Genomic DNA, 12,800 nt, shown 5'->3' with positions numbered 1-12,800 from the left:
GCGATAGTGTACCCGCCGACCCCAGTTTTGATGTTTTTCGGAACTAAAATGAAAACAAACTGAAGTTGAATGGAGTACTGCAGAAATTACTCCACAACAACAGCCACCAGGGAGCAGTGCTGGAAGGAAAGTGGCATAACAAAGTACAACCAAGCTGAGCTTTTTGTGGCATGACAGAAGTTGTGTATCTTAAGTTACGCCACTAGGCGTTCACATGTGCAACTTCATTGCAGTTGCAGTGTGCGACTTGCTGTGGCGACACTTTCGTTTCATGCGTGAACCCGGTTCAGACCATCGTGTTCCCGAGAGTTCCTCAGGGTCTCCGAGGAACACATGACAAGCCAGTGGGCCAGATTCCCAAGACCCAGGCGATCACTGTAGGCAAAACCACCCCTTCCTTCCGTCTCCTCGACTTCTATCTCACCATTTATGGCCGTCCTATCGCCCTCACTCCCACCCTTAACTAACCTTGGCGTCACCCTTGACCGTCGCCTCTCCAGGAACCCCCATCTCCGGACAATCCAAGCCAAGGCACACTCCCGACTCCGTCTCCTCAAGCTCCTTTCTGCCCGCACATGGGGTCTGGACCCCTCCACCACCTTATCCGCCCTATCCTCTGCTACGCTCATCCCACCTGTATCTCCGCCCGTCCTACCTTTTACAAATCCCTTCAAACCTAGAACGCCATGCACTCCGATTCACCTACCACATCCATCTCACCTCCCCCACGCGGGTCCTATATGACAACATCCCGTTACCACACCGCCTCCTTTTCCTCGAATGGATACGGAACCTCTACACCTCCCGCAAACTTGATCCCCCTCACCCACTTGTCTCTCCCATCTTCTCCCACACCCGCCTGCTGCCGTGCCTACATTCCCACATCCCACCTGCTCTCCATCTCTCCACTCTGTATACCCTCACCCAAGGTGGCTTCCACCAACTACCCTCCATCTACCCCTTCTACCAACTTTGATCCTCTTCTACCACACCCTGTGTTTTTTTCTCACAGGCACCCTCTCTCCCCTCTCCCTTCCTTCCTCCTTTCTCCCCCCAGGCTTCCCCTACCCCCCTACCTTCTTTCCTCCCCCTCCCATCTCTCCTGCCACTGGCATCTACACCCTCCCCTCTCCATCCTCCCCCACCTTTCCCCCCCTTTTTGGCAGGTCCCCAGACTAGTGAACTTTCGCGCGCCGGGGATCATCGCCTAGTGTTTGTGTGTGCCGTCGTGTTCGTGTTCCAGTGTTTCATTGTTTGTGTTCCAACATATGCGTGTTTCATCTCTGTCGTCTCTGTGCGTGTCCACGCTTCTGAACGTTTTTATTTTGGACACTGCGCCCGTGAACGGCTCCGTGTGTTTTAATTTTGTATGTCTACGTTTGTATATCCACCGTGTCTGCTCTGCCATTGTCTTCTTTTGTATCATTAGTATTATCTGTGGCTGAAGAGCGGCGTAGTATGCCGCTGCTGGCCTACCTGTATCAGGTGTAAAAATAACAATAAAGAAAGAAAAAAAGACCAGATTCGCGCCACATGGCGGCTGGTGTACTCACATCCCTGGGGTTGGGCATGACCCAGGGGTGTCCCATGATGCTGAAGTGGTAGAGTGGTGAGCTGAAGGAGCGGAACCACTTGTAGGCGGCGCCCTGCCACTTGAGCTCGACGGGCCAGAAGCCGCCGGCGCGCTCCCTCAGCCAGAGGTGTACTGTGTCCTTGTACGCCACCAGCAGCAGCGTCCGCGAGCCGCCGATCTCCCCCGCCTGCAACACATCCCACCCGCCATCAGCACGGGAGCAGACGTTGAGAGCACGTTATTGCAGTAGCCAAAACCAACCACGGGAACGCCTTGGGCTGCGGGATCGGAGCCGCCAGGCGAGGAAGCCGCCGACGACAGACGACAGACCAACGACAACCGACAACGACCGACTACGGCCGACACAACAAGGAAGAGATAAACAACGGAGGCTTGTAGAAACCACAACACCAAACACCAACAGTAAATCCACTCGGAACCAGAGCCAGGCAAATGTCAACAACGAGCAACGACCAGAACGCGGTACTGCCGAGATAGAGACGCAATCCAGAGCGAGTACCAGAATGACTGGACTAGGGCAGAGTGGGTCCCTATGTACGAAACCGGAGGGAGCGGCTATTGGCCGCTGTCTGCACGTGGCTCAGCGGTGGCGCCCTCGCTCCGCGGAATAGCCGCCGCGGACGCGGAGCCCTCTATGGGCTGACCACGTCCATTTGTTCTGGCGCGTGTTCGACTTCCGCAGCTATAGTCCAGTTTTGAGATTCCTGCTGCAGCGCAGAGACAAACCACACCAACACACTTGATGCTTCGAGGCCTGTGCTGCAACAAATGCAGATTAGTCGTATGTGGGAACCCGAAAATTTCGTGTAAACGCTAACACGACAAACAACCCGAAATCGGCGGTTTTTACAAACATAATGCGAAATTTAAATTAATTGACTAGCCACGATCGCTTCAATAGTTTATTAGATGACCGGTTTCAGCACTCTGAAGGTGCCAAAACCCCCAAGCGTTCAGGTTTTGGTATCATAGTAATATAGTTTGTCATTATTCTCCATTCGGTGAGGCCCATGGACGAAACGAGTGCCATGCCGATGGGAGCGTACGTGGAATCACTGTGCACCTTGGTCCGCATGTCATTTTCCCTCTGTTCTTGTGCCCTTCATTTTGCTTCTGACCTGGCATTCCTTAATTCCATGTGCCTATGCAGATTTTCGTAGTTGATTTTTACCTTGCTCACAACGAATGTACATCTACATCTACATCTACATCTACATACATACTCCGCAATCCACCATACGGTGCGTGGCGGAGGGTACCTCGTACCACAACTAGCATCTTCTCTCCCTGTTCCACTCCCAAGCAGAACGAGGGAAAAATGACTGCCTATATGCCTCTGTACGAGCCCTAATCTCTCTTATCTTATTTTTGTGGTCTTTCCGCGAAATGTAAGTTGGTGGCAGTAAAATTGCAGCGATTCACGAAAAGAACGCCTCCTTTCCTCTAGAGTCTCTGAAGCATTTCCGGAACACTCGCGTGATGATCAAACCTATCAGTAACAAATCTAGCAGCCCGCCTCTGAATTGCTTCTATGTCCTCCCTCAATCCGACCTGATAGGGATCCCAAACGTTCGAGCAGTACTCAAGAATAGGTCGTATTAGTGTTTTATAAGCGGTCTCCTTTACAGATGAACCACATCTTCCCAAAATTCTACCAATGAACCGAAGACGACTATCCGCCTTCCCCACAACTGCCATTACGTGCTTGTCCCACTTCAAATCGCTCTGCAATGTTACGCCCAAATATTTAATCGACGTGACTGTGTCAAGCGCTACACTACTAATGGAGTATTCAAACATTACAGGATTCTTTTTCCTATTCATCTGCATTAATTTACATTTATCTATATTTAGAGTTAGCTGCCATTCTTTACACTGATCACAAATCCTGTCCAAGTCATCTTGTATCCTCCTACAGTCACTCAACGACGACACCTTCCTGTACACCACAGCATCATCAGCAAACAGCCGCACGTTGCTATCCACCCTATCCAAATATAGATGGTGAGAGACTTTATAGCAAGTGAATATGTTCCTTTTTTAGCGCTTACAATACCTAAGACCATAGTGCCTAGACAGGTAAAGCCCAGCATACAGGTTTTAATCGCTCGTCACATTATACGTAAGTCGCGTTATGAACAGCTTTCTACGTGCATATTCCTGACGGTCTTATATGAATAAAGGTAAATTATAAGATGTAGTTTTGTAAGGCGCTAATGGATAATGTCTGTGCCTCAGATGCTTTTACTTTGTAATTGACGTACTTTATAGTGATTGCAGTATGTACAGGAAATGTATGCACAAATGTGGGCTTTGCATGGGTATGTGACAAGCAGTTACAGTAAAATTGTGTTTTAGTATTAATGAGTGGTTATACCGTGGGACTGTGTATGCGCTGCTTGGACAGTGCTATCTGGTGGCCGGTTGTGAACCACTAGAATCACAGCAAGTAAGCCTGCGCGGAATAAGGCAGTGATTGATGCCGACCGGTGTTAGGCGAGCAGTGGTAGTTTCATCTGGTGACTTCAGTTTTATATTTTATGGAAAGAACGAGCAGTTTTTTATTATTTTTTATTGGTTGTGACAATGATTTTTATCAGATGGTCTGCCTCACGTGCCATGATGTCCATATGGTTTTATAAATGATAATCCACGTTTCAGGTATGTGGTTCTGTAATAATTGTAATGTATATAGTTAACTCATGTAAGCCTTCCCTCAAACCCTTTATGTTATACCTTCACAGATCTGATGATGGCACCTTCAGAGTGCTGAAACCGGTCGTCTAATAAACGATTGAAGCGATCGTGGCTTTTCAATTATTTTAAAAACAGAGTGATCGCCGCACGACACACCATGTGTTCACTGCAAAATAATACGAATTATCGTTTTTTTTTAATTTTATGAATATTGGCATCCTTTCCATTCCCATATAAAAATATCATGAATATGAAGGCAGCAGATTACTAACCCTATCGCTGCTACAGAGGTGCTCCCTGCATTCCGCGCTGAGGACGGCTTCTTTTATGACTGTGCTGCTCGCCAAATGCTGGTCCGTGTGGTAACACCCAAACCTCCAGATGTCAGACACTCAGATCGATACTAAGCATTATACGTCGATAAAGTATCAACCAAAACCCACACTTAGTTCGCGCTATGTGCTGTCGTCCAATAGAACGTGCGTAAACACAATTAAAAGTATCACCAGAGCTACGGAGCACAAGAAGAGCTTATCTGTGAGTGACTGAATTGTAGACCTCGTGTGGGTGAAAAGATAGAGCCGTCAAATTCCACTCATGACAATTTTTTTAACTGTTTACGCGTGAAACTGTTATATGGGAGAACATTTTCCTGACATGTAAAAGTACTTGTCGGAGTTTGTAGCAACCTTCTCTGCGTTCGCTTCGTTGGTTGAACGTTATGTACTTATTATTGATCTTATTATTTTGTTTCTTATTAACTGTCATTATTACTATTACTTCCGCACGCGTGGTGCAATTGTTCTTAATGGAACTAAATCGACAGATGTAAAGGTAATATACGGAGTACCACAGGGAAGTATGATAGGACCGTTGCTGTTCACAATATATATAAATGATCTAGTAGAAAGCGTCGGATGCTCTTTAAGGCTATTCGCAGCTGATGCAGTTGTTTATACCAAAGTAGCAACGCCAGAAGGTAGTAAGAATTTGCAGAACGACCTGCAGAGAATTGATGAATGGTGCAGACTCTGGCAGTTGATAATGAAAGTAAATAAATGTAACATATTGCGCATACATAGGAAAAGAAACCCACTTCTGTACAACTACACTACTGATGACAAACAGCTGGAGACAACGTCTGCCGTAAAATATCTAGGCGTAGCTATCCAGAGCAACCATAAGTGGAATGACCATATAAAACAGATAATGGGAAAAAGCAGACACAAGACTCAGATTCATCGGAAGAATCTTAAGGAAATTTAACTCATCCACGAAGGAAGTGAGCCACATGTTCTCCCGATTCTTGAGTATTTTTCTTCAATCTGGGATCCCTATCAGGTAGGGCTGATCAAGGAAATAGAGAAGATCCAACGGAGAGCGGCGCGTTTCGTCACTGGCTCGTTCTGTAGAACTACAGATATACTGTACAGGTTTACTGCTTTCAAAGAAACGAAGCGAAAGTAGACTGCCAAGAGAACATTTTTGTAAACCTGAAACAGCCCTTTCACATGTCATAAGCACGTTTTCCCACATAACACTTTCACGCATAACATAGTAAAAATACTTACCGCCATTAGGGTTTGAAACTGGGGCTATTGATACGAAAACATAACGCTCTACCAAATTCCGCACGGAAGCAACATAATGTAGTTAGTCACAGTTATGCTTTTGATTTGGTCCGTAGTTCTGGTATTACTTTCAATTAACGTTTACGCCGGTTCTACTGGACGACAGCACGTAGCACGAACTAGGTCGAGTTTTAGTGTATCCTCTATCGACAATCAATGACTGGTACCGATTTGATTATCTGACATTTGGAGGTTTGGGTGTAAGAGGCGACGTTCCAGTAGACATGAAATACTTTTCATCTGATTTTTTGAAAACTGATAGGTGAAAAAAATTGATTTTTATTCATCCTAAGTTTGATACCTCTACTCGATAAAGAACTGAATTTCCTTTCACTGTCCGTCATACTTACTACACTGCATCAAATTAAATAAAACATTGCGCGAAACTTTCATCATTTTGCAGAGGTAAAAACGCACTGCGTAAACTTTCCGTATGGTTTATTTTAGTTCATATAACTGCAGTAAATTAAATGTACGTAATATATCGAAATTATATTTAAAATTCGTTCTCGAGTTATTGGGTTTAATATCCGATGGACGGACGCGCACGATGTGGCTGTTCACGAATCACATGGTCATAACAACCGTCATATGTCACAAACAATTTAATATATCGAAATGAGACATTTTGAAAATGATGGAACGTAGTGAGTGACCTATGTTGTATGATAAATATTTGAATTTTTTTTATTCACCGAGATACAGAAGTAATTAGCACTCAACAACGGGAGATCTGTATACTGTCGGTAGCACTGTAGGAAAACCAAAGCAGCATACGTATATACTTCTACAGCACGTGTGGAACGCTACAGCAGGATGTATATATATGCCCACAGCAGCGAAAGGGCTAATGTAGGAATTGTCATTTTCCACATTCCTGTGCAAATACGTCGTGAATCTGAAGACAACAGCTTACTAATATTGGACACTGGTGGTTATATAATACCGAAACGGATCTCGACTTTTTTTCTCAAGGCTGAGGTAAGCATATAATCTACAAATGATTGTTCATTTCATGTGTAAAGAACTGACGCCTGCATGTGGCGTCAACTGATAACAGTTTCACCTGCTGCCGCCAAATTTTCCGATCCTTTCGCAAGAACAAATCGTAGCAAGGACAACGCATTCTGGTGAGATCTTTAATGTATTGCATGAATTACACTGATATTTTCGTTGTACGCAAGTCAAAGTACAAAATTCGCCAAATACGGAATTGTTTGTTTGTAATGACGTAAATCAACAACATATCTGCTCGGTTTCTTACTATCAGTCAGTCAGACTTCAGACTGCGCTTGAGATCAGACTGTCACCATACACTTCATCTCGCCAAATATACTCTCGGAAGAGAACAGCAACACCAAAAGATGATTAATGTAGAGTAATGAAATTATGGAAATACATTTATCTACGTGACACATTTAAGTGATTAACATTGCATGATCACAGGTTAATGTAAGCGCAAGTTAGCCCATCGCAAATGTGACATTATTAACTGGTGTAACCGCCAGAGCGTTGAATGCAAGCTTGCAAACGTACATGCATTCTGTTCTGGTGCCGGAAATCAGTTTTTGGGATGGAATTTCACGCCGGCCGGTGTGGCCTAGCAGTTCTAGGCGCTTCAGTCTGGAACCGCGCGACCACTACGGTCGCAGGTTCGAATCCTGCCTCGGGCATGGATGTGTGTTATGTCCTTAGGTCAGTTAGGTTTAAGTAGTTCTAAGTTCTAGGGGACTGATGACCTCAGATGTTAAGTCTCATAGTGCTCAGAACCATTTGAACCATTTTGAATTTCACGTCTGTTGCACTTGGTCGGTCACTACGGGAACGTTTAATGCTGTTTGTGAATGAAGCTGGAATTGTCGTTCAATGATGTCCCGTATGTGCTCGATTGGAGACAGATCTGATGTTCGAGCAGGCCAAGGCAGTATGTCGACATTCTGCAGAGCATGTTAGTTACAACAGTGGTAAGTGGGCGTGCGTTATCCCCTCTGGAAAACACCCGTGGAAAGCTGTTCTTAAATGACAGCACAATACAGTGAATCGCCAGATTCACGTAGAAATTTGCAGTCAGTGTGCGTGGGATAGCAACGGTAGTGCTCCTGCTGTCATACGAAATTGTGACCCAGATCAAAACTCCACGTGTATGTCCAGTGCGTCTAGCACACAGATTGGTTGTAGGTCCTCAGCTGGCCACACGTTCTAAGCAGCACACGGCCATAACCGGCACCGAGGCTGAACCAGCTTCCATCAGAAAGCACAACAGAGCTCCACTGCCCTCCAATCAGCTCTCGCCCGATAGCACTGAAGTCGCAAATGGTGGTGGTTTGAGGTCAGTGGAATGCACGCTACAGGGCGCATGTGTGGGTGCTGTCCTTCTAGTAACCGATTTGTAACAATTCGTTCTGTCACTGTGGTGTCTACATCCAGTATGATGCGCCAGAGCCATACGGTGAACACGATGGTCTTCCCTCTCGGCAGTGCCACCTGGCAGTCCGGAGCCTGGTCTTCTAGCGACCGTACATTCCTGTGGCCACAGCTTCCAGCAATCATGTACAGGGGCCAAATTCTCGCCAAGTCTTTCTGCAGCGTAGGAGATGGAACATTCAAATTCTCACAGCCCTATTTCACGACGTCGTTGGAAATCAATGAGATGTTGACAATGGCGTCTTTGTCGCCTTAAAAGCATTCTTAGGTGAAATCAACTCACCACGTCCACTCTTCAAAGTAACTAACACTCACGGTCATTGCAACGTGTATTTAAAGCAAACGTGATTTGCATCCGTATAGCAGCGCTACTACCTCCGTTCGAATCCGACTGGCACGAAATTTGAACAGACATCATCTTTCAGATGCAGAAACACGCCTACCGACTTGCGTTTATATTGCACAACTCCTTCTTGGTGTTTCGATTTTTTTTTCATCAGCGTATCATCAATACTAGCTTTTTTTCCGTTTCCACGTAAAACTGAGGATATAAAGGAAACAGTTTACTAATTTTGGAAATGTCATGTTCCCCGTTCCTGTGTAAAAATGTTGTGAAAGGATAACAGTTTACTATTATTGGACACTCATGGTTGTGTAATACTGAAATTGGATCTTTTTTTGTATCGAGTGAGTTAGGGTCAAATGGCTCTGAGCACTATGGGACTTAACATCTGAGGTCATCAGTCCCCTGGAATTTAGAACTACTTAAATCTAACTAACCTAAGGACATCACACACATTCATGCCCGAGGCAGGATTCGAACCTGCGACCGTAGCAGCCGCGCGGCTCCAGACTGAAGCGCCTCGAACCGATCGGCCACAACGGCGGGCAAGTGAGTCAGACATATAATCTTTGAATGTCTGCCCATTTCACGTGTAGTGAACTGATGCCTCGATGTGGCCTTAGCCGGTAATAGTTTTACCTGCTGACGTCAAACTGTCCGATAGTTCTGTACAACAAATCGTAACAAAGACGACGTATTTCGGTGAGATCTTCAATGCAGTGCGTAAATTATGCTTCATATTTTCGTTGCACATCAATATAAACACGGCTTTTTTGCTTTTTAAATAAGTAAACCATCATGGTGTGTGTTCGGTTCACTACTGTCAACCAGTCAGACCCCAGGCTATGCTCTTACATCGGATTGTCAAGATAGATTTCATCTCACCAAATACTATTGAGTAAATATTGGAATAAACATTCTCAGCGTTATGTTGTACCCCCAGAGACACGCCTGTGTGACGTCACATATTCTGAATGTCATTGACAGATATTAGTTAACGAAACAGGTAGATAGCCTGATAGGTATACCTGCAATGGCAATTCTCTGCAGCGTAGATATTCTGGACCTATACAAGATACTTCAGAACTTGGTGAAAAAAGAAGCTTTCCATGTCAGTAGAAAGTATGAACATTGTCAAGTATTTGGTGTCGTGCTGGACGCAGTTTGCCTTTCACGTTCAGATTTACAGGATATCCATAATTAACGTTTCAGCTTCGAAGTCTGTAGAAAGAGAACCACTGTTCAAAATGAAGTCAAATTTGATCATCATATGATTGACGAAGAAGGAAACGCATAACAACAAAAAAGTAATGAAAATTAGAACAGTAGGTGGCGTTGTAAGCGTCATAACATGTACTCCAGCCGCGCGGTCTAAGGCGCTGCAGTCCTGGCCTGTGCGGCTGGTCCCGGCGGAGGTTCGAGTCCTCCCTCGAGCATGGGTATGTGTGTTTGTCCTTAGGATAATTTAGGTTAAGTAGTGTGTAAGCTTAGGGACTGATGACCTTAGTAGTTAAGTCCCATAAGATTTCACACACATTTTGAACATGTTCTCCAACAGACCCACCGCACACTGCTGCTGTTTCTCATTCTGCGTCCCACTCGCCCAACATGACGATCGTGCGCTGCTAGTGAAGCTCTTTTACAAGAATGGTGACTATGCGTTAGTAGCCCTGCAGAAGTTCCGGAGACTCAAGGGTTTGAAAAAAAGGCATTGCTCCGATATCTGCTAATGGTCTGGCGAAAATGGTTATAAAATACGAAAAGACAGGTTCTTTTGAAGGGCAGCGTGGCAGAGGGAGGAGAGCAGCTGATGCGACGTCTCACGAAGATCTGGCTAAAGCAATGTAGGAGAGGTCGAACGGGGCTGTGCGAACAAGCAGCGCACAGGCGATTATCCGAACGTTGGGCACGCCTGAGAGCACGGTGCATAAAATCCTACGAAACATCCTGCATGGTTATCCACACAAAATCACTCTTGTTCAGGTATTACTTCCTGTTGACCTTCCAGCAACACAAAGGTTCGCTCTGAAATTTTTTGCTCGCATGGAAGTGGACAATGAATGACTATGGAACACACTGTGGACAGACGATACCCATTTCCATCTCCAAGAACATGTCAATACGCAGAAATGCTGAATATGGGCAGGACCACTTCATTCGGCAAAGGACTGTGTGGTGCGAGTTGACGTAATCGTTTATCGTAGGGCCGTATTTTTTCGAGGAGATGAGTCATTGTGGCTTCTGCTACCTTTACCATAATTGGGTAAACGCACCAACGTCAATCCAACTTTTCAACAGTACGGAGGTGTAGTTAAGATCATTTTTGTGCAAGATGGTCATCCTCAACACATCGCACAGCCAGTGAGGCGATTGCTGCAATTTCGGAAACGTTAGAGTTGTCAGCCATTATTTCGCAACAGGTTGGCCGTCCAGATCACTTGATCTTAATCCGACTTTTCGCTGTGGGATTATCTGAAAGATGGTGTGTTTAGTGTTCCAATTTCAAGTGTTGCTGGATTGAAGGCACGCATTGTACAACGCATTCTCAACGTGACCCCCGAGACACTACGATCTGTTGCACAAAATGCTGTTTCTCGATTTCAACTCGTGACAGAGAACGGTGGACATCATATTGAACATATCTTGCGCCAGTTTCACGATAGAAACAGATGTCATTTTGCTTTTTATCAAGCTTTTGGGCCCCAGGACAATTAAAAACAGATGTCGCTTTTTTGTGCGGTTTTTGGCCTCAGGACTACTAAAATCAGATTTTTCCCATCCGTGGTGGATGAGCTTACGTAACTAACAGTGCTACAACTTTTGACTGCCGAACTTGTACAGTCATGCACATTGAACTGTACGGATGGTGTAATGTGCAACTACAGCCACAGGAGTTGCACTGCAATTCATCTGTCATTTGTAGCTGACCCATAATTAAGACGCTGACGGCGCCATCTGTTGACAAAATCTTCGTTAATTTTTAATTTTTACCCATCTTCAGTAATATGGTGTTCAAATTTGGCGTCAGTCTGAGCAATGGTTCTATTTCTACGACGTTTTGAAATCTGAACTTTAATTATGGGCACACAGCAGAACCGAAGCAGCAGTTTTCGTATTATAGTGAAGTGTAGAGGTTTGGGTGCCCAGTGTCTCAGAAGCGGACTTGCAGCTTACGACAGTGTTGGTTGCAAAATTATTTGTTCTTTAATTCATTAGGTTTAATAGGCTTAACTTATAGGTTTCTCTTTCAATAATTATAAGTACTCACATGTTTGATGTCAATAACTAAAACGAATCGATTGATATACTTCAGCATTCGATCCAAAACTGAAAAACTATGAAATACAACATGCCTAAAGAAAGCGCTTGAAAAATACGAGGGTGAGTCAAATGAAAACCTTAAATTTGTAAAAACAAATCGAAATTTCACGCCGTTATCCTGTGAGTTGGTAAGCGTGCTACAAACAGCGTGCAGAATGGCCTGTAGGTGGCAGCGTAGTGCAGATGTACATATAACGCCGCAGTATCAGTATAAAGACGGCCGAGCCACTTGTGACTTGCACCAGGGAAGAACAGCGTTCTGTTATTCGGTTTTTGCGTAGCGAAGGTGTGAAATATATTGAAATTCATCGACGAATGAAGGTTCAGTACGGTGATGCCTGTTTGTCACAGCAGCAAGTCTACAAATGGAGTAGGAGGTTCGCAAATGGTGTGACTTCAGTGGAAGATGCTCCTCGTCCAGGTCAGTCACAACGAGTTGTGACTGCACAGAACATTGCAGCAGTTGAAGCCATAGTGAAGGAAAACCGCCGAGTGACACTGAATGACATTGCAGCATGTTTAGAGATTAGCCATGAGTGAGCACACCACATTGTGCATGATGTGCTCCAGTTTCACAAAGTGTCTGCAAGATGGGTGCCACGGCAGCTGACTCCTGAAATGAGAGAACGACGTGTTGATGCTTGTGAAGAACTTCTTCGGCGCTTTGAACGAGAAGGTGATGGCTTCCTCGCAAGAATCGTTACTGGGGACGAAACCTGGATTCACTTCCACCAATTGGAAACGAAGAGAGCGAGCAAGGAATGGCACCATTCTTCATCACCAAAACCGT

General features: G+C 45.1%; 1 protein-coding gene across 1 annotated transcript in view; it reads right to left on the bottom strand.

The window, feature by feature from the left end:
- LOC124712257 overlaps window positions 1-12,800 on the bottom strand; it is a 243,834-nt gene that overhangs the window by 18,868 nt on the left and 212,166 nt on the right. The window contains exon 8 of the mRNA XM_047242551.1: window positions 1,554-1,760. Coding sequence (XP_047098507.1) covers window positions 1,554-1,760 — 207 coding nt within the window. The remainder of the gene's footprint in view (window positions 1-1,553; window positions 1,761-12,800) is intronic.

Source organism: Schistocerca piceifrons, chromosome 8 (assembly GCF_021461385.2).
Source record: "Schistocerca piceifrons isolate TAMUIC-IGC-003096 chromosome 8, iqSchPice1.1, whole genome shotgun sequence".
Lineage (NCBI taxonomy): Eukaryota > Metazoa > Arthropoda > Insecta > Orthoptera > Acrididae > Schistocerca > Schistocerca piceifrons.
This window is presented reverse-complemented; position numbering and strand designations above follow the sequence as displayed.